Here is a 22232-nt window from a genome sequence, read left to right on the forward strand (position 1 = left end):
TGGTAGGGCGTTGGGGAGAGTTATAGAAAAAGAGATCTAGGAGTACAGGTTCATAGCTCCTTGAAAGTGGAGTCACAGGTGGATAGGGTGGTGAAGAAGGCATTCAGCATGCTTGGTTTCATTGGTCAGAACATTGAATACAGGAGTTGGGATGTCTTGTTGAAGTTGTACAAGACATTAGTAAGGCCACACTTGGAATACTGTGTACAGTTCTGGTCACCCTATTATAGAAAGGATATTATTAAACTAGAAAGAGTGCAGAAAAGATTTACTAGGATGCTGCCGGGACTTGATGGTTTGACTTATAGGGAGAGGTTGGATAGACTGAGACTTTTTTTCCTGGAGAGTAGGAGGTTTAGGGGTGATCTTATAGAAGTCTATAAAATAATGAGGGGCATAGATAAGGTGGATAGTCAAAATCTTTTCCCAAAGGTAGGGGAGTCTATAACGAGGGGGCATAGATTTAAGGTGAGAGGGGAGAGATACAAAAGGGTCCAGAGGGGCAATTTTTTCACTCAAAGGGTGGAGAGTGTCTGGAACGAGCTGCCAGAGGCAGTAGTAGAGGCGGGTACAATTTTGTCTTTTAAAAAGCATTTGGACAGTTACATGGTTAAGATGGGTATAGAGGGATATGGGCCAAGTGCAGGCAATTGGGACTAGCTTAGTGGTATAAACTGGGCGACATGGACATGTTGGGCCGAAGGGCCTGTTTCCATGTTGTAAACTTCTATGATTCTATGTAGGACATGCATTACCTCTCCTGTAGGATATCCACTATATCTCAGAAGGCCGAAAGTATTCACAACTCTAGACTACTTTCTACAGATAAAACTACTGTCCAGATGGCTTTATATTTTACAGGATCAGAAGCAAAGGCAAAATACCCTACAGCACAACTAAATATTTACAGTACAGAAACTGGGATAGTCCACTCAGTACCTCTGGCAAACTCAAAGTCAGAGTTTCTGGTGGCAAATACATAATCGCTGCTTAAAGAGCTCTAATGATGTGGAGATGCCGGTGATGGACTGGGGTTGACAATTGTAAACAATTTTACAACACCAAGTTATAGTCCAGCAATGTGATTTGAAATTCACAAGCTTTCGGAGGCTTCCTCCTTCCTCCTTTTCCACAACATTCACCTGAGGAAGGAGGAAGCCTCCGAAAGCTTGTGAATTTCAAATAAAATTGCTGGACTATAACTTGGTGTTGTAAAATTGTTTACAATTAAAGAGCTCTACACACCTCCGGGGTGAACAGAAACTGTTGAACACTAGAAGAGTCCCATGTTGTAAAAATATTTTCTTCAAGGTTTTGTTAAAAAGAATGAGCAATCAAAATGTAGACTGTCTTCACCACCTTAGTGAATAATGGAATAATGGCTTGCAAGAGTTGAAATCGCTTGGGACTTTCTGCATTTCTATTAGATTTTCTTGACACAAAAATCAGATTTAATTTGCTGAATGCTGCATGTAATAACATTTTAAATCATACTGCCCCTATAAAGACATTTATTTTGTGATTGGTGAACAATAACCCAATCTGTTTCTCACAGACAGGGCGTTTCTGGACCGCCATTTTGTATTTAGCAAAGAAGTAGCCTCAGTTTTTTAAACCCTAGCTATTTAAAATACGTTTAGATATACAAAAGCCGACCAAGACAAAAATTCGATCTTTGCTACACAGAGCAATGATTCTATTTTTGTCACAGCAGTTTTCTCTTCAAACAATGAAGACTTGGGTCGTACTGAAATGTCAAGGAAGTCATGATAGTACTGTATCACATAACATTACAATCTTAAATTCCCATGCAAATTATGCAGCATTTTCTTTACCAGAAATGGCTTCAATATGAGAGCGAGTTATTTTGTTTGAATGAACAAAAGATGTTTTCTATAAATAAATTTGGCACAGTGGAAGCAGCTACTTGCAATGTCTGGATCATATGTCTAACACTAACAGATATTCGTTTATCACCAGTCTTGGATTTAAAGATTCATAGGCAGTACTTCCTTTTTATGAAACTCTTATGTTTACACAAGGGAGCAAAAAGAATCTGGGTGTCCACAGACCATCTATCCTCCCTCCCCACAGCTTTAATTGCTTCTCCTTAAGCCACATCAATAAAATATCAGTTTAAACTTCAAACTAATGTACTACAAAAATTGAACACTAAAACAGTTGAGTTAAATGAAATTTCGTATAACAGACTTACCTATAGGATATCCCAAAGCAAAATCATTGCTCTGTGTTGCAAAGATTGGGAAGAGTCCAGCTTTACCAAATCGGCTTTCTGGACTTGCTATCAGGACAGTCAGGATGCAGACAATTATGAAAACTGCAACTTTAGCCACAAGAATGCTCCAAAGAAAACTCCAATTTATGTGAGCCAAGTCTAAAACCACCATGTTCTTAAAAAGGAGGCCAGGAAGTGCAAACTTTGAGACAAAATTTCCCAAACCTTTTGCCTGCGTAGAAGTAATGATGTTAACTCGACCAGCAACATATCCACAAAGAATAATGCCAAAACACTCCAAAAGAGCTGGGAAAAGCCTATCAATCGACATTGAAGGAACAAAGCTCGCAGACGAATTTGTGGCAATATCCAAACTTGCCATACTGTTAACTTCCAGGCTTTTTTTTTGCAGAAAAGTTTGAATGTGCAAATGAGTCAACGATGATATAATTCATACATCAAGTAACGATGCTCATTGGGTGCTGAAAGAAAAAAAGAAACACCAATAACAATTTGAACAGATTTGTACTCACGGCATTATGAAAAAAGTAGCAGTTACAATTTTTTTAAAATCTCCTCTGCTCCCTAAAGACGTTTATTCCTTGCTGGGGTATGATTCAATGGCTTCTACTACCTCATTCAGGAGATCATGCCCATTATTCTAGTGTGAGCCTTGGTGGGGAGCATCAACAGGCTATGTGACTGCCTGATCCTATCCTCACCCAAAATCCATGCATAAGTACTTCCAGCATGGATCACTGAATACCTATCAGGAGCAGGAACACTGGCTAATCTTCCCCTTCCACAATCCAGAGGTGTTAAGGCAAATTGTACTGTCCTACAGACATCCCGTCTGAGATCAGCAAACAGCACAGATGGGTGACTGAACTAGTGGGTACAGCTGGATACGAGCACAAATATAAGAAACCCCATTCAGTTTTACGGATGGTTCCGCCAGTATGGACCTGGAGAGCCAACTGACATTTCCTACACTTAAATCTCCCCAAAAATGCAATGCTTCTTTAGTGTTATATTTTTCTTTGCTCTAAAAATTATGGTCTTTTTTAAAAAATTGAGCAGTTAATAGTGCTAAGCTAAGCATTCTGCACTTCATTACCTGTCATTTATGCTTATTCAGCAGTGTCATGATGAAGGGATTTTACCTAAAATTTTCATATTTTCTCTTTCAAGATGTTGTTAGACCTGTTTTCTGTTTATTTCAGTTTTGCTGGATCTACATTTTTTCCTTTATAATCTTATGCTTATTCAGCCATTGTAATTGCATTGAATAACTGTTATCAATGGTTTAAACCTCTTCGCTAAAGGCCATCAAGAACCTTTACATTAACAGAATATCATCAACGTAATGGCACGGTATTTCAGACGGCCAGCACAGGCCAAATTGTCTCCTTCTGTGCTGTAAGATTCAATGATTCTATGACTTCAGAGATCAGAAAACATGCCCCCATCGACTGGCCCAATCAGCCACTGACAGCATACAGGGTACTGGAAAGTAGTGAGCTGTGCTTAGAGGTTCTAGATGTCTACTTGAGTGCCAATCTCCAAGAGCTTCACCAACAAGTAAAAGTACCTATTATGTTAATACAGTGAAATCTGAACAAATGGACACCCCCAAAAAAGACATTTATTGACAGACCCAAATAACTTACACTGTAATAGATACAAGCTCCACCTTGAAACTACGGTAACACACAAACTATGAACTACAGACTGCTTTCAATTCACCAAGTCCGTTTACAATTTAAAACACAGGACATGCAGGTAAGTGCGAGTCGGCAACATATGAATGAAATGGCTTTTGTGGACTGAATCATAGAAGTTTACAACATGGAAACAAGCCCTTCGGCCCAACATGTCCATGTCGCCCAGTTTATACCACGAAGCTAGTCCCAATTGCCTGTACTTGGCCCATATCCCTCTATACCCATCTTAACCATGTAACTGTCCAAATGCTTTTTAAAAGACAAAATTGTACCCGCCTCTACTACTGCCTCTGGCAGCTCGTTCAAGACACTCACCACCCTTTGAGTGAAAAAATTGCCCCTCTGGACCCTTTTGTATCTCTCCCCTCTCACCTTAAATCTATGTCCCCTCGTTATAGACTCCCCTACCTTTGGGAAAAGATTTTGACTATCTACCTTATCTATGCCCCTCATTATTTTATAGACTTCTATAAGATCACCCCTTAACCTCCTACTCTCCAGGGAAAAAAGTCCCAGTCTATCCAACCTCTCCCTATAAGTCAAACCATCAAGTCCCGGCAGCATCCTAGTAAATCTTTTCTGCACTCTTTCTAGTTCAATAATATCCTTTCTATAATAGGGTGACCAGAACTGTACACAGTATTCCAAGTGTGGCCTAACTAATGTCTTGTACAACTTCAACAAGACATCCCAACTCCTGTATTCAATGTTCTGACCAATGAAACCAAGCAAGCTGAATGCCTTCTTCACCACCCTATCCACCTGTGACTCCACTTTCAAGGAGCTATGAACCTGTACTCCTAGATCTCTTTGTTCTATAACTCTCCCCAACGCCCTACCATTAACGGAGTAGGTCCTGGCCCGATTCGATCTAACAAAATGCATCACCTCACATTTATCTAAATTAAACTCCATCTGCCATTCATCGGCCCACTGGCCCAATTTATCAAGATCCCGTTGCAATCCTAGATAACCTTCTTCACTGTCCACGATGCCACCAATCTTGGTGTCATCTGCAAACTTACTAACCATGCCTCCTAAATTCTCATCCAAATCATTAATATAAATAACAAATAACAACGGACCCAGCACCGATCCGAGGCACACCGCTGGTCACAGGCCTCCAATTTGAAAAACAACCCTCTACAACCACCCTCTGTCTTCTGTCGTCAAGCCAATGTTGTATCCAATTGGCTACCTCACCTTGGATCCCGTGAGATTTAACCTTATGTAACAACCTACCATGCGGTACCTTGTCAAAGGCTTTGCTAAAGTCCATGTAGACCACGTCTACTGCACAGCCCTCATCTATCTTCTTGGTTACCCCTTCAAAAAACTCAATCAAATTCGTGAGACATGATTTTCCTCTCACAAAACCATGCTGACTATTCCTAATCAGTCCCTGCCTCTCCAAATGCCCGTAGATCCTGTCTCTCAGAATACCCTCTAACAACTTACCCACTACAGATGTCAGGCTCACCGGTCTGTAGTTCCCAGGCTTTTCCCTGCCGCCCTTCTTAAACAAAGGCACAACATTTGCTACCCTCCAATCTTCAGGCACCTCACCTGTAGCGGTGGATGATTCAAATATCTCTGCTAGGGGACCCGCAATTTCCTCCCTAACCTCCCTTAACGTCCTGGGATACATTTCATCAGGTCCTGGAGATTTATCTACCTTGATGCGCGTTAAGACTTCCAGCACCTCCCCCTCTGTAATATGTACACTCCTCAAGACATCACTATTTATTTCCCCAAGTTCCCTAACATCCATGCCTTTCTCAACCGTAAATACCGATGCAAAATATTCATTTAGGATCTCACCCATCTCTTGTGGTTCCGCACATAGATGACCTTGTTGATCCTTCAGAGGCCCTACTTTCTCCCTAGTTACTCTTTTGCCCTTTATGTATTTGTAGAAGCTCTTTGGATTCACCTTTGCCTTATCTGCCAAAGCAATCTCATGTCCCCTTTTTGCCCTCCTGATTTCTCTTAACTCTACTCCGGCAATCTCTATACTCTTCAAGGGATCCACTTGATCCCAGCTGCCTATGCATGTCATATGCCTCGTTCTTCTTTCTGACTTGGGCCTCAATCTCCCGAGTCATCCAAGGTTCCCTACTTCTACCAGCCTTGCCTTCACTTTATAAGGAATGTGCTTACCCTGAACCCTGGTTAACACACTTTTGAAGGACTCCCACTTACCAGACGTCCCTTTGCCTGCCAACAGACTCTCCCAATCAACTTCTGAAAGTTCCTGTCTAATTCCTTCAAAATTGGCCTTTCCCAAATTTAGAATTTTAACTTTTGGGCCAGACCTATCATTCTCCATAGCTATCTTAAAACTAATGGAATTATGATCACTGGTCCCAAAGTGATCCCTCACTAACACTTCTGTCACCTGCCCTTCCTTATTTCCCCAAGAGGAGGTCAAGTTTTGCCCCCTCTCTAGTCGGGCCATCCACATACTGAATGAGAAATTCCTCCTGAATACACTCAACAAATTTCTCTCCATCCAAGCCCCTAATGCGATGGCTGTCCCAGTCAATGTTGGGAAAGTTAAAGTCCCCAACTATTACCACCCTATTTTTCTTGAAATTAGTACAATAGTGAGAAATGATCTTGGCTCAGAAGATCAAGATGTAGAATCAATTTGGGTGGAGGCAAGAAATAGCAAGGGTAAGAAATCACTGGTGGGAGTAGTCTATAGGCCCCCTATCAGTAGCTACACTGTAGGGCAAAATATAAATCAAGAAATAATGGGGGCTTGTAAAAAAGGTAATGCAATAATCATGAGCGATTTTACTTTCATATAGATTGGACAAATCAAATTGGCAAAATTAGCCTTGAGGATGAGTTCATAGAGTGTATTCGGGACTGTTTCTTAGAACAATACATTGTGGAACCAACCAGGGAACAGGCCATTTTAGATCTAGTACTGAGTAATGAGACAGGATTAATGAAGGACCTCAAAGTAAAGGGATCCCTGAGGAAACAGTGATCATAATATGATAGAATTTCACATCCAGTTTGAGAATGAGGATCTTGGATCTGAAACTACTGTATTTTTTTTTATTCGTTCACGGGATGTGGGCATCGCTGGCAAGGCCGGCATTTATTGCCCATCCCTAATTGCCCGCGAGAAGGTGGTGGTGAGCCGCCTTCTTGAACCGCTGCAGTCCGTGTGGTGACGGTTCTCCCACAGTGCTGTTAGGAAGGGAGTTCCAGGATTTTGACCCAGCGACAATGAAGGAACGGCGATATATTTCCAAGTCGGGATGGTGTGTGACTTGGAGGGGAACGTGCAGGTGGTGTTGTTCACATGCGCCTGCTGCCCTTGTCCTTCTAGGTGGTAGAGGTCGCGGGTTTGGGAGGTGCTGTCGAAGAAGCCTTGGCGAGTTGCTGCAGTGCATCCTGTGGATGGTGCACACTGCAGCCACAGTGCGCCGGTGGTGAAGGGAGTGAATGTTTAGGGTGGTGGATGGGGTGCCAATCAAGCGGGCTGCTTTATCTTGGATGGTGTCGAGCTTCTTGAGTGTTGTTGGAGCTGCACTCATCCAGGCAAGTGGAGAGTATTCCATCACACTCCTGACTTGTGCCTTGTAGATGGTGGAAAGGCTTTGGGGAGTCAGGAGGTGAGTCACTCGCCGCAGAATACCCAGCCTCTGACCTGCTCTCGTAGCCACAGTATTTATATGGCTGGTCCAGTTAAGTTTCTGGTCAATGGTGACCCCCAGGATGTTGATGGTGGGGGATTCGGCGATGGTAATGCCGTTGAATGTCAAGGGGAGGTGGTTAGACTCTCTCTTGTTGGAGATGGTCATTGCCTGGCACTTATCTGGCGCGAATGTTACGTGCCACTTATGAGCCCAAGCCTGGATGTTGTCCAGGTCTTGCTGAATGCAGGCTCGGACTGCTTCATTATCTGAGGGGTTGCGAATGGAACTGAACACTGCAGTCATCAGCGAACATCCCCATTTCTGACCTTATGATGGAGGGAAGGTCATTGATGAAGCAGCTGAAGATGGTTGGGCCTAGGACACTGCCCTGAGGAACTCCTGCAGCAATGCCCTGGGGCTGAGATGATTGGCCTCCAACAACCACTACCATCTTCCTTTGTGCGAGGTATGACTCCAGCCACTGGAGAGTTTTCCCCCTGATTCCCATGGACTTCAATTTTACTAGGGCTCCTTGGTGCCACACTCGGTCAAATGCTGCCTTGATGTCAAGGGCAGTCACTCTCACCTCACCTCTGGAATTCAGCTCTTTTGTCCATGTTTGGACCAAGGCTGTAATGAGGTCTGGAGCCGAGTGGTCCTGGCGGAACCCAAACTGAGCATCCGTGAGCAGGTTATTGGTGAGTAAGTGCCGCTTGATAGCACTGTCGACGACACCTTCCATCACTTTGCTGATGATTGAGAGTAGACTGATGGGGCGGTAATTGGCCGGATTGGATTTGTCCTGCTTTTTGTGGACAGGACATACCTGGGCAATTTTCCACATTGTCGGGTGGATGCCAGTGTTGTAGCTGTACCGGAACAGCTTGGCTAGAGGCGCAGCTAGTTCTGGAGCACAAGTCTTCAGCACTACAGCTGGGATGTTGTCGGGGCCCATAGCCTTTGCTGTATCCAGTGCACTCAGCCGTTTCTTGATATCACGTGGAGTGAATCGAATTGGCCGGAGACTGGCTTCCGTGATGGTGGGGATATCGGGAGGAGGCTGAGATGGATTATCCACTCGGCACTTCTGGCTGAAGATGGTTGCAAACGCTTCAGCCTTGTCTTTTGCACTCACGTGCTGGACTCCGCCATCATTGAGAATGGGGATGTTTGCAGAGCCTCCTCCTCCCGTTAGTTGTTTAATTGTCCACCACCATTCACGACTGGATGTGGCAGGACTGCAGAGCTTTGATCTGATCCGTTGGTTGTGGAATCGCTTAGCTCTGTCTATAGCATGTTGCTTCCGCTGTTTCGCATGCATGTAGTCCTGAGTTGTAGCTTCACCAGGTTGGCACCTCATTTTTAGGTACGCCTGGAGCTGCTCCTGGCATGCTCTTCTACACTCCTCATTGAACCAGAGTTGATCCCCTGGCTTGTTGGTAATGGTAGAGTGAGGAATATGCCGGGCCATGAGGTTACAGATTGTGCTGGAATACAATTCTGCTGCTGCTGATGGCCCACAGCGCCTCATGGATGCCCAGTTTTGAGCTGCTAGATCTGTTCTGAATCTATCCCATTTAGCACGGTGGTAGTGCCACACAACATGTTGGATGGTGTCCTCAGTGCGAAGACGGGATTTCATCTCCACGAGGACTGTGCGGTGGTCACTCCTACCAATACTGTCATGGACAGATGCATTTGCGACAGGTAGATTGGTGAGGACGAGGTCAAGTAAGTTTTTCCCTCGTGTTGGTTCGCTCACCACCTGCCGCAGGCCCAGTCTAGCAGCTATGTCCTTCAGGACTCGGCCAGCTCGGTCAGCAATGGTGCTACCGAGCCACTCTTGGTGATGGACATTGAAGTCCCCCACCCAGAGTACATTTTGTGCCCTTGCTACCCTCAGTGCTTCCTCCAAGTGGTGCTCAACATGGAGGAGGACTGATTCATCAGCTGAGGGAGGACGGTAGGTGGTAATCAGCAGGAGGTTTCCTTGCCCATGTTTGACCTGATGCCATGAGATTTCATGGGGTCCAGAGTCAATGTTGAGGACTCCCAGGGCCACTCCCTCCTGACTGTATATCACTGTACCGCCACCTCTGGTGGGTCTGTCCTGCCGGTGGGATAGGACATACCCAGGGATGGTGATGGAAGAGTCTGGGACGTTGGCTGAAAGATATGATTCTGTGAGTATGGCTGTGTCAGGCTGTTGCTTGACTAGTCTGTGGGACAGCTCTCCCAATTTTGGCACAAGTCCCCAGTAAGGAGGACCTTGCAGGGTCGACTGGGCTTGGTGTTTTGCCGTTGTCGTGTCCAGTGCCTAGTGGTCCGATGCCGGGTGGTCCATCCGGTTTTATTCTTATTATGACTTTTCGTAGCGAGATTTTACAACTGAGTGGCTTGCTAGGCCATTTCAGAGGGCAATTAAGAATCAACCACATTGCTGTGGGTCTGGAGTCACATATAGGCCAGACCGGGTAAGGGCGGCAGGCTTCCTTCCCTAAAGGACATTAGTGAACCAGATGGGTTTTTACGACAATCCGGTAGTTTCATGGCCATCATTACTGATACTAGTATTTTAATTCCAGATTTTTATTTAATTAATTGAATTTAATTAATTAATTGAATTTAAATTCGCCAGCTGCCGTGGCGGGATTTGAACTCATGACTCTGGATTTTAGTCCAGGCCTCTGGATTACTAGCCCAGTAACATAACCACTATGCTACCGTACCCGTAAATAAGGGCAATTACAATGGCATGAGGACAGAGTTGGCTAAAGTGGACTGGGAAAACAGATTAGAAGGTATGACAGTGGCTAAGCAGTGGCAGACATTTAAAAAGATATTTTATGACTCTCAACAATATATCCTGGTAAGGAGGGAAGACTCCATGAGAAGGGTGTACCAACTATGGCTAACTAAGGCAGTTAAGGATGGTATCAAGTTAAAGGAAATGGCATACAACGTGGTAAAGATTAGTGGTAAGACTGAAGATTGGGAAAACTTTAGAAACTAGCAAAGGAAGACTAAAAAAAAATAAAGAGGGAAAAATAGATTATGAGAGTAAACTAGCAAGAAATATAAAAACTGACAGTAAGAGCTTTTACAAGTATATAAAAAAGGAAGAGAGTAGCTAAAGTAAGTATAGGTCCCTTAGAGGATGAGACTGGGGAAATAACAATGGAAAACAAGGAAATGGCAGAGGCATTGAACAGATATTTTGCGACACTAATAATACACCAATAATAGTAGATGATCAAGAGCAAAGAGGATGGAGGATCTAAAAACAATCACTATCACTTGGGAAAAAGTACTAGGCAAACTAATGGGTCTGCAGATTGACAAGTCCCCTGGACCCGGTGGTTTGCATCAGAGGGTCTTAAAAGAAGTGGCTACAGAGATAGTGGAGGCATTGGTTGTAATCTTCCAAAATTCACTCGATTCTGGAAAGGTCTCAGCAGATTGGAAAACCGCAAATGTAACGGCCCCTATTCAAGGAGGGAGACAGAAAGCAGGTTAGCCTAACATCTGTCATTGGGAAAATGCTAGAAATCGATTATTAAGGAAGTAGTAGCAGGACATTTAGAAACTCAAAATAAAATCAAGGAGAGTCAACATAGTTTTAAGAAAGGGAAATCATGTTTGACAAATTTATTGGAGTTCTTTGAGGGGTGGATAAAGGGGAACCAGTAGATGTAGTGTATTTGGATTTCCAAAAGGCATTCGATAAGGTGCCACATAAAAGGTTACTGCACAAAGTAAGAGCTCATGGTGTTGGGGGTAATATATTAGCATGGATAGAGGATTGGCTAACTAACAGAAAACAGAGAGTCGGGATAAGAGGGTCATTTTCAGGATGGCAATCTGTAACTAGTGGGGTGCCACAGGGATCAGTGCTGGGGCCTCAACTATTTACAATCTATATCAATGACTTGGATGAAGGAAATGAGTGTACTGTGGCCAAATTTGCTGATAATACAAAGACAGTTGGAAAAGTAAGTTGTGAGGAGGACACAGTGTCTGCAAAGGGAGATAGATAGGTTAAGCGAGTGGGCAAAAATTTGGCAGATGGAATATAATGTGGGAAAATGTGAAGTCATCTACTTTGCTAGGAAGAATAAAAAAGCAAATTATACAAATAGAGAAAGAATGCTGCAGTACAGAGGGATTTGGGTATCCTCGTACATGAAACACAAAAAGTTAACATACAGGTGCAGCAGGTAATTGGGAAGGCATTTGGAATATTGGCCTTTATTTCAAGGGGGATGGAGTATAAAAGCAGGGAAGTCTACCTGCAACTGTACAGAGTGCTGGTGAGACTACACCTGGAGTACTGCGTACAGTTTTGGTCCCCTTATTTAAGGAAGGATGTACTTGCATTGGAGGTGGTTCACAGAAGGTTCACTAGGTTGATTCCGGGTATGAAGGGGTTTTCTTATGAGGGAAGATTGAGCAGGTTGGGCCTATTCTCACTGGAGGGAAGGGGAGAGTGACAGCGAGAGACAAACAGAGACAGACAGAGACAGACTCTGGCAACACATGGTCAGAACATCACATGGTCAAACCTCCCAATCCTACTCCATCAGTAGGTCAGGTACTGATGAGCTTCTGTCAGCCCCCGACCTACCCCCTCGAACTTCAAACATTAACATCTGCAGCATGGAGGGTGGGGGTCCCAGACAGGGGTCTGCAGGACATTACTTCCCCCCTCAATTTGGCTGGGATCTTCCAGGCACTCTGGCCCTAAAGCAGCCACCTCACCCTGTGCAGGCTGCCAATGTAGCAGATCCCAGGACCAGGACATCCCTCCCTCAATGAAAAGGACCCCGGGATGGCAATGAACTGGAAAACCCAACGAACAGAAAATGAACTGAAATCACATCCTGCTGGCAAGGCTGGCTTCAGGCTAACGGACTTCTGACATAAAATCAACCATAGATGTCATTCAAAATCCTTTGTAGATATACTGAAACAAGGAAACATTGAAAAACTATATTCCTCATAACCACATTAAATTGACTGCAATTCATAGTAGTCAAACCCAGACCATGCTCCTGGACCATGCTTGGGCTCCCCATGGGCCAGTTCCTTTGAACTCAATAGATTGGATATTTAACATAAGAAAGAAATAGGAGCAGGAGTAGGCCATAAGGCCCCTCAAGCCTGCTCCGCCATTCAATAAGATCATGGCTGATCTTCGCCCTCAATTTCACTTTCCCGCCTGATCCTCATATCCCTTGATTCCCCTAGATTCCAAAAATCTATCGATCTCAGCCTTGAACATATTCAACGACTCAACATCCACATTCCTCTGGGGTAGAGAATTCCAAAGATTCACAACCCTCATTGAAGAAATTCCTCCTCATCTCAGTCTTAAATGGCCAACCCTTTATCCTGAGACGATGCCCACTAGTGCTAGACTCTCCAGCCAGGGGAAACCACCTCTCATCCTCTTGTGCTAAACATTTACAGATGTACAATTGTTTTTAAAGTTACTTTTGTAACTTTAAAGCAACTGTGCATGTGCAGTTGTTCCTTTGTTTCCAGCTCCGCCCTGTAGTACAAATTGTACACACCCATCAGCAAGGGTGCTATGTTAGAGTTCCATTTGATGCAGTTCTGTAATATAAATGGGGTACGATGTTAAATTCTCTGCTTCCTTTAAATAACTCACTAAAGGCACTTTTACATTTAAGTTGGATCGCTGGGAGAATGGTGCTCAAAGGGACACCTGTTACCTCCATGACCACCCTTTCCTATTTACTTTTCTACATACTACAGTCCAATTCAAGACCCATTGGAGGCCAATATTTTAACTTGGGTGCACTATTTGCACATGTCTGCAATGAACAGGGTGATAACCATCATCAAATAAAAAATAAAAATGTTGTCCCACATCAAAATACTCCATTTATTTCATCTTCTAAATAGCAAGGCCTGGGAACTGTCACAAGGTCATTCCTATGTATCTACATGTAGAATGCAAAATACAAGTCTAAAGATTCATAGAGCTGAGCTAGAACAAAACCTCCTAATCCTACAGAAAATTACAAATCCCACAAAAATTAGCCTGGGTTACTCCTCCTCCAGCCCACCACCTGCAATTGATGAGTGAACCATGTTAGACAATACATCCATGCAGATGTCTAGTGAGGGCAAGGGCAGGCTCAGGCTCAGCTGGTGATGCCATTCAACGCGATCTAGACTCATACATAAAAGAATGGACCCGAAGATGAGGTACCAGAGGTTGCTGGTGCCTTTGGACATATTCCCCAGCAAAAGTCAATGCCTTCAGGAACAAGGACAAGAAAATTGGGGGGGGGGGGGGGGGGGGGGGGGAAACGAGAGGAATTGTGTTACTGGAATCATAAACTTGGAACTTCCTTTAATATGTAACCATCAATTCCACCAAAAAAAACCTATGATTTGATAAAACCTTTATGCAAAAAACCTTTATTGCTATTGGATGTCAACACCTTAAAAGGAAAATTATATTTGGTAAAACATTTTTGAAAAAAAACATTGTCTTTATTTTTATTACAAATAAAAAGGTAAAGAATTTTGTGAAGATCAAATCCTACTTACTGTGAACTCTTTCCTCTGGTAAGCTACTTGAAACTCAAACCTTAATATGAACATCACTGAATTTCCTGAAAGTAAGAATCAATTAAAATACATATTAAAGACATGCTAAACCATGGATTGCATATACTGAAGCACAATTATTGGAATTGTGAAAAACCCACTTTGCCATTACTTACAAACAGTCAAATTATCTTGAAAGATTCCATTTTATCAAAGGGAGACATTCAAGAACTGCCTCGTTTCAGGACTTTGAAGGGCTAGAGGCCACATTTATATTGGAAAGAGCCTGTGTAAACTGGTCACACTGCAATTACACACTCCCGCCAGTGAAGATACTGTAGCCCCTCAGTTTTGCATCTACCAGCCCCTTAGCCTATACTGCAGAGAAACTCCTATGCTCCAACCAAATCATCTTCTCAGCCACCCAAACTGCCTTAAGTTTTGCTATTTGCTCCTGGCCCCTCTACCATCATTATCCTGGAAAAACATTACTCTTAAACTCTCTAGTCCCCTCTCTAACTCTGAACTCTCCCATCTCTGGCCCAACACCTGCAATTAATGACACCTCTACTAATTTTCTCCATGACTGTTTCATCAATATTTGTCGACTTCAGATCCAATACAGTTTTCCAACTGCATTGGTCCCCCTAGTAAAAAGCCTCTCCATGCCCTCAAATTGGCAGATGGTAAACTCAAATGCACCTGAAGTTCATTTGGCCTGGCTGGATCTCCTCAAGTTGTACTGTTGTTCCCTCTCCCTGGCTAAAAGTGCTCATTATTGGAAGTTCATCCTAGACAGCAGAAACTCCAAACTTGTTTTGTACATTCTGCATTACTAACTACCTCTTTATACCTTTCTCAATCCATATTGAAAATCTTCCTTTCCTTCCTAAGCTCCTGATAATGCTGCTGTCTTGCAACTATGTTCCCATATCTCACACCACTCCCCTTATTTGTGTTCCTCCAACCTGGCTTCCACCTCCCCTATAGGACAGATGAAATCCTGTGCAAATGGACTGTGCCTCCCCATGTCTCTGAAGTCTTCAACACGATTAACCACTCAATCCCCTTCCAAATCTCTAGTCTGGACTAACCCTTTGGAGCACTGCTCTATCCTTGTTCAGCTCTTACACAATTCAATGCAGGCGCTACTACGCTCCTGTAATCTCTGCACCTTTAACACTAGGCTTCTCCTCAGGGCCCACATTATTGCTTTGCACATTCTAAAAGTGTTCTGCACCTGAAGGCTTTATAAATGCAACTTGCTGTTGCACTGAATATTTCCATCCAACAAACAGTTCCAGGAAATGCAGTCTATGCCTCTTAATTCAAAAAATTCAGTAACTTGAATTGACATTGCATTTCCAGTGGGAGCTATTTTTTGCACATAGAAAATCCATTTATTCATTTTTAAAATTCATAATTTGTAATTTGAATTATTGGTTAACCTACATTCCAATTCCCTCCCCAAATTGGTCCTGACCAGTGAAATCTGTTACTAAGGATTATGTTCTACCACGTTACTTCAGTTTGTGTTGGAGCAAAATAGATGAACACACATATGTTGATGAAATAAATGTAGATGTTGTTGGGAATTTTGTATTTAGTTTTTTCTCTAAAATAATTTTGTGAATGATTTGTTACAGAATTGGGGTGAATATCAACATGCTCTTAATTCGATTGTAGTAACGTAGCTAACTCAGCACAGAGACTAAGGATCAAACTTTCAACATTCCTGTTCTATATGGCTCATATTACCAACTGGGTTAAAAGAGATCCCGATCCCCTCTTTGAAGTACTATAGGCATCAGAATTAATTATTTTGGAGCGGGGGGAGGGGGGTGGAAAATTGGAGAGAATGTTGATGTGGTGTATGGTGGAATGGGACATCATGCAGACCGATGGAAACCTAAGGCAAGGGAACAGAACCAAGGAGAAAGAGATGTCTACGGTCCTCTCCTGTTAATTTAAAGTTACTTGCTCAAAAATTAAATCATCCAAAATTGTCCACAGAAAATTACTTTAGATAGAAAAATAAGTACAAAATTCCCAACCATTTTGCTGTCATTTTTAATTCTAGCACAAGCTGAAATGATAAGGTTGAAAATAATTCTTAGCAGCACATCGTGTACAAGGACATCATGCAAATTGTTCCCTTGCATGTTTTCACAGAACAAAGTCAGGAGCAAGAACGGTTATTTGGCTCATTAAGTACACTCTATCCAGAGAATAATCATTTTGTACTACCATGTACTTCCCATCCATCCCCTCCACCACTCGTTGATCCCCTACCTTAAATACTAAAATTTTTTGCCTTAGCTTCCCTGAAAATCAAGCAAAGTTATTAATATTGTTACAACTCTGAACCCCCTCTTTTCATGACGTATCAATCCAGTTTCCTTTTAACTGTATCAATTGTCCCCCACATCAACTGGTACAGACACACTATGCTATACCATTCATAAATATTGTGAACTTTTAGGATCTCAGAACAGACCCTTATTTTGTGGCAAACCACTTTTTCCCAGGCAGTTATTTTCCATTTATCACAACACCTGGTCTTGTTGTTAATCTAGTTCTCAATTCATTTAAACTATATCAGATAAATGAGTTATGTTTAAAATGATATTAATGTAGCAGTTGTGACAATAAGACTGATACTGCTGAAACCTTAAGGCTTACTTCATGATTTTTGTACAGCAATTAGTAAGTAAAGGAAAGGTCAGTTAATTAAAACAATCTAGTAAACTAGCAGAACTATAAACTGAACAGTCACAAGATTGAACTGGAGCATAGAACACCACTAACGCAAACTTGGCTTAAAACATTTGAATATAGATTCTTGGTCCAAATTCCTGTGCTGATGCAGGCAACAGTGGCTTCAAATAAGCATTGAACACATTTAGGATTATACATTTTATGCTGAACTGATAACTATCTAAACCTTATACTTCATTACAACATTGCTATGAATTACATGATTAATTCCACTTCAAAGTACTGCTTCATCATTCCACAACAATTTGAAAAAAGGGATACAAAGTCTAAACATTAAAAATCATTCCCAGGACGCGGGCGTCGCTAGCAAGGCTGGAATTTATTGCCCATCCCTGGTTGCCCTGGTTTGATACAACTGAGTGCCTTGCTCGGCCACTTCAGAGGGCAGTTAAGAATCAACCATGTCAGTGTGGGACTGGACTCACGTATAGGCCAGACCAAGTAAGCACTTTAGTGAACCAGTTGAGTTTTTACGACAATCCGACAACTTCACGGTCACTTTTACCGATACTTTTATTTCCAGATTTTTTTTATTGAATTTAAATTCTCAAACTGCCATGGTGGAATTTGAATTTACATTTGCTGAATTATTAGTCCAGGTCTTTGGATCACTAGTCCAGTAACATAATCACTACACCACTGCACCCTCACACTGGGGGAGATATTTGTATTGCTACCGCCCATTAGTGCTTAAAAACATGTTTGGACCAGAATAGCCCATACAACGGAAGCACCAACTTACTGCTATGTTCCCAAACATGCCAATTTACGGGTGGACCTTAATCCAAGCAGCCAGAGCTCCCGCCAAAAATAGACGGCAACCTTATGCAAATTTGCTAATAGGGTCAAATGACATAGCCACGACCACAGACACTTAATTACTGCAAGTTTCTGCTCCCACTCACCAAGTGTGGGTGGTACAAGTCAGGAGGCAGCCATTTCAGCATCCATTAAAGGGGTCCTCAATTGTATTCAGGGAAAGCTGGATACAGGTTTGGTACACAATTCTATTGCACTCGTTTGTGGGTTTTGAGCCTTGAAGACTTCCACACTTAATGTCCTTGCTGCTGTACGTTCGGAAAAAATGTTGGCTGCTGCTCTAATGTGGCGCTTTTCACTCAGAGCTTCTACCCCTCCTTTAAAAGGCATTGCTGCAGGCCCTTTAAATTTGGTCCCTCACCCACCCCCCCACCCCCAGCCTGATTTTCCGTCTCCAGACTGGCAAGCTGCCTATTGGGAAGCTTGTTGCACGCTGGAGCTCACTGATTACGTTATTATGAGGACCCTAAACCTCATGTTTCCCACTGACTTCTTTGGCCTGGCCCTGTTGATCACATGCCCGATTTTATGCTCCACATGAAAATAGTCCCGATTAAGTATTATCATAAAAGCTGTGGGTATTTAATAGTGGTTTCTCCCATCTGCCAGCTACACTTTATAAATGCTGGCATGAAGTCAATCACTTCATTTTATGGATACAAAAGTTTTGTGGAAAAGTCCAATGACTGGATAGGTTGCTAACCAATGCAGAGAGGGTTCAAAGCATACAATATTGCATACAGCAGATATTTCTATATGGGCTTTGTGTGGTACCAAAGGAAAATGCACTGAATGAGCTAAAAGAAAATGCGCATATAATGAAAACTGCCATGATAAAAAAATTAAAGATTGTGTGCAGTTATCATGGACACTCAAGTATCATAATGACACATAGTGTCATTACATATAGGTCAAATCCAAAAAATATCCAATTTACATTAAAAACATAAAGTCACATGTTTTCAAACTGGAGCTCCTGTGATCATCACATTTCTGTTTGGAGATTTCTATATTATTTTGACTTACCAGCACACTATTTCTGGTGCTGTATACTAATGCACTGCTTCTCTCTGAATCACTGATGCTACCATTTGGAAATAAGGACAAGGGTCCCTGAGAATGTGCCAATATTTGCACCCAGTTCCATAGCTATAAATGTTAAATGTAGGGTGACATATAGCCAAGAACATCTTTTAAGCCAACAAAATATTGAGGGGATTAAGTAATATCAAGCCACTAAACCTTAATGCCCTAATGTTACCCCCCCCAATATTCTTTTGTCTCCTAAAGGTATTGACCCCTTACTGGGGTTCAGTTCCATTGCAGGTGGCAGTATGACAACAGGTTACTGTGAGCAAATTTGATTCTGCTAGTGTAGCAAGAGTTGATTTTTAAAATCTTAATTTTTAAAAAAATCTCTGTAATGCTACATTCAACATTTTTTTCTCAACAATAAGATAGCCAAGTGATTTGAACAATTAATTAGCCACCCAAAGAGAGGGTCATTGCATACAATCTCAAAGATTTCAGGCTATTGCGAGACGATTACTCTTCACAACATCGGAGGGTCTGAGTGTCGTTCCATTCCAGTTGCATCTAGCTGGTTGGGGGGGTGGGGGGGGTGGTGGTGGTGAGGGCCTTAGCTGAGGCAAATGATGGAGATAACCTGCTCCCACATCATTGGTTGAGCATTCACCAAAAGATAGAAACTGTGATTGGCAGATCAGTGTCCCCCATTTCACAAACTTAATGGAGGGGGCTGTTTGCAGAGGATTCTCTCTCTCTCTCTCTCTGACACAGAGGGTGATTGTTGCTCTCGCAACAGCAGCAGGAAGCTGTCTTGTGTTTTAGAAGCCTGCTTAATATCAGAAACTTAGCTAGAGAAGGCGAGCCCATTTAGAGAGTTAGTAAATTGTGTTTTTATTGTTTTCCATAACCAAGGAGCATATAGAAATTGTACTCTGTATACTGAAAACTTGTTCATTTTATGTAAATAAACCAGTTGTTGGTTTGAAGCTGTGCCTTGTATTTGGTAAAGTGCTTTTCAGTAAGCCTTCTGTAGAGGGACAATTCATGTGGCGGCACTGAAACAGTCCAGTATACAGAGTAAGGGTACCTTGCCACAATCCTGGTGTTATGCAATCATCCATCTAGGTATTAGGCAGTCCAGTTCATAGGGGATCAATGTCTGCTTATGGGAGTGACCAGTGACACTAAAACCAAGCAAATATCTGGCGTCGTTACCCAAGTCTGTCCTCACACACCACCCATACCTACAGTTCCAGATGTCAATTAGGAGCAGGAATCTTAACTGATTTCCTCCTCCTTAACCCAGGGGCACTAAGGCCAACTGTAGCATCCCTACTGTTGCCATCTGCCAAAAATCAACAAATCAATTACAGACAGAGATCAAACCTGGGACCTTCTTGATCTTCCCCAATGTTTCAGCTACTCACCAGCTGAGCCAGGCAAGCATACTCTAAGGGTTGAACAGTGTCATCTGAACCCTGTGCTTATGATCTTGCCTTAAAAGCATGTCCCTAAATATAGGTTATATATAAATATTGTGCAAGAAGCATTCTTACTAAGTTCATAAAAGACAACACACACCAAGCACACCAAATAACTCATAGATCAGTTATACCACAGATTTTGTCTCAATTCAATGCAGATTTTATGTTACATCATACAGAACATGTAGTTTAACTGCAGTCGCATGAAATAGACCTCAGCACAGATTTACCATAAGTGATGCGTGTCAACTTAAAATAGTGAACTTTAAAATTAAATTTTGCACCACTGTCAGGTTTTCACACTAGTAAAGAAAGACAGGACACCCAGCTTTTCACTAACATTGAAAATTGCACAAATTCAGATTCAGTAAGCAGTGCTCTACATTTGCTTTCAGGAATGCATGCACAGTTCCACTTTGTCTCAGCAGATATTGGCATTGCCCACTCAACACTGCTCTAAAAGCATCAAAACGGTGTAGTATGGTCACAACTTGAAACTACAATGTGATGAACTTCTGGAATACAACAAAATCAATAGGTACAGAGGGAATTATAAATCACAAAAGTTTAACTACAGGAGTTAACACACCTCACAAGAAAAAGTATAATACACACTTGCAACAAACTAGCAAGTATTATATTATGCAATATTTACTGCAACATTTAGAAATTAAGTTGCAGTAGCAGATAATCTAAGTGAAGACTAATTATGAGTGGTGACCTTAGCCATTCAGGCAGGTCATGCTACATCCTCTCTTATAGAATCTTACAGCACAGGAGGCCATTCGGCCCGTCGTGCCTGTGCCAGCTCTTTGAAGAGTGGCCCAATTTAGACCCACACCCCAGTTTTCCCCCACAACCCTGCAAATTAGTCCTCTTCAAGTACATGCCCAACTGCCTTTGAAAGTTCCTATAAAATCTGCTTCCACCACCCTTTTCAGGTAGTGCGTTCCAGATCGTAACAACCCTCTGCGTGAAAAAAATTCTTATTTCCTCTCTAGTTCTTTTGCCAATTATTTTAAATCTATGACCTTTGGTTACCGACCCACCGGCCAGAGGAAACAGTTTTATATAAAAGTGTCTGTTCCCCATCCCTCTGTTCCGTTATTTGTCAAATGCTGTATTTTCCCCGTTGTATTGAAGCTTTATATATGAACGGTTAACAGACGCTGACTGATCTGCTGTTTGTATCGGATTTCCTGTCACAATGTTGTGACATCCCAAGTGATATCGCTAGCCTGACTTTAGGGTATTCCACTTTGATTTTACCGTGGATTTGAGAATTCAATAATCCCTTCTCTAACAATTTGACACTTGCGACATTCAAACATTCCCCTACCAAACATGACGGGAATGTTCCTGGCTTCCTCCAGGTCTGTAACCGCTTAACAATACAAGCAATCCCATGCCAATAACCCAGTACAGAACACTGCACCATTAGTTGGAGGTGCAATGTTTTGTAAAATGTTTTTTATCGTCAGTGTCGCAAAAGCTGGACATGAAATGGTTTTCAAAGGGACAATATGGAAATAAGACGATAAAACGCCGCTTTCACCCATCGACACCACCTAACAACGAGACAGTGTTTCCTTTCTGAATTGATACATTTAAAACGTATCAAAAGATTGTTACCGTGTACAGTGCTGAGGGATCTTGCTGCATGGTTACCCGAGCTCCGCACACCGCTTCCTTCTCCGCTCAACTTCAGCTCAATAACTCTTCGCCAGCGATTGCGCACATCCAATGATTGGCAGCAGAAACCAACCAACCACAGGCCCCTCAAACACCGACACAACCTTTGCACCACGGCGGGCGGGGCGGGGCGGGCGGTCTTTCCACTAGCAAGTTGGGTTGAAACCGCAAAGAGGGGGCGGATATTTTTCTTATGAAGGACGCGCACGTGGTTCCCTACGGAATCGAGTAA

General features: G+C 42.6%; 1 protein-coding gene across 3 annotated transcripts in view; it reads right to left on the reverse strand.

Annotated features, from left to right (window-relative positions):
- Nucleotides 1-22018, reverse strand: part of gpr155a (G protein-coupled receptor 155a) — a 103611-nt gene extending 81593 nt beyond the window's left edge. For 2 of the 3 annotated variants that reach the window (XM_067987575.1, XM_067987577.1), the window contains exons 1-3: nt 21941-22018; nt 14199-14263; nt 2216-2718 (exon numbers count right to left, since the gene is read on the reverse strand). In XM_067987575.1, the coding sequence (XP_067843676.1) occupies nt 2216-2618 (403 nt within the window). In that variant the 5' untranslated portion in view covers nt 2619-2718; nt 14199-14263; nt 21941-22018. The remainder of the gene's footprint in view (nt 1-2215; nt 2719-14198; nt 14264-21940) is intronic. The other variant, XM_067987576.1, reaches the window with a different exon arrangement.
- Nucleotides 22019-22232: the final 214 nt, after the last annotated feature.

The sequence above is a fragment of the Heptranchias perlo genome, chromosome 7 (assembly GCF_035084215.1).
Source record: "Heptranchias perlo isolate sHepPer1 chromosome 7, sHepPer1.hap1, whole genome shotgun sequence".
Lineage (NCBI taxonomy): Eukaryota > Metazoa > Chordata > Chondrichthyes > Hexanchiformes > Hexanchidae > Heptranchias > Heptranchias perlo.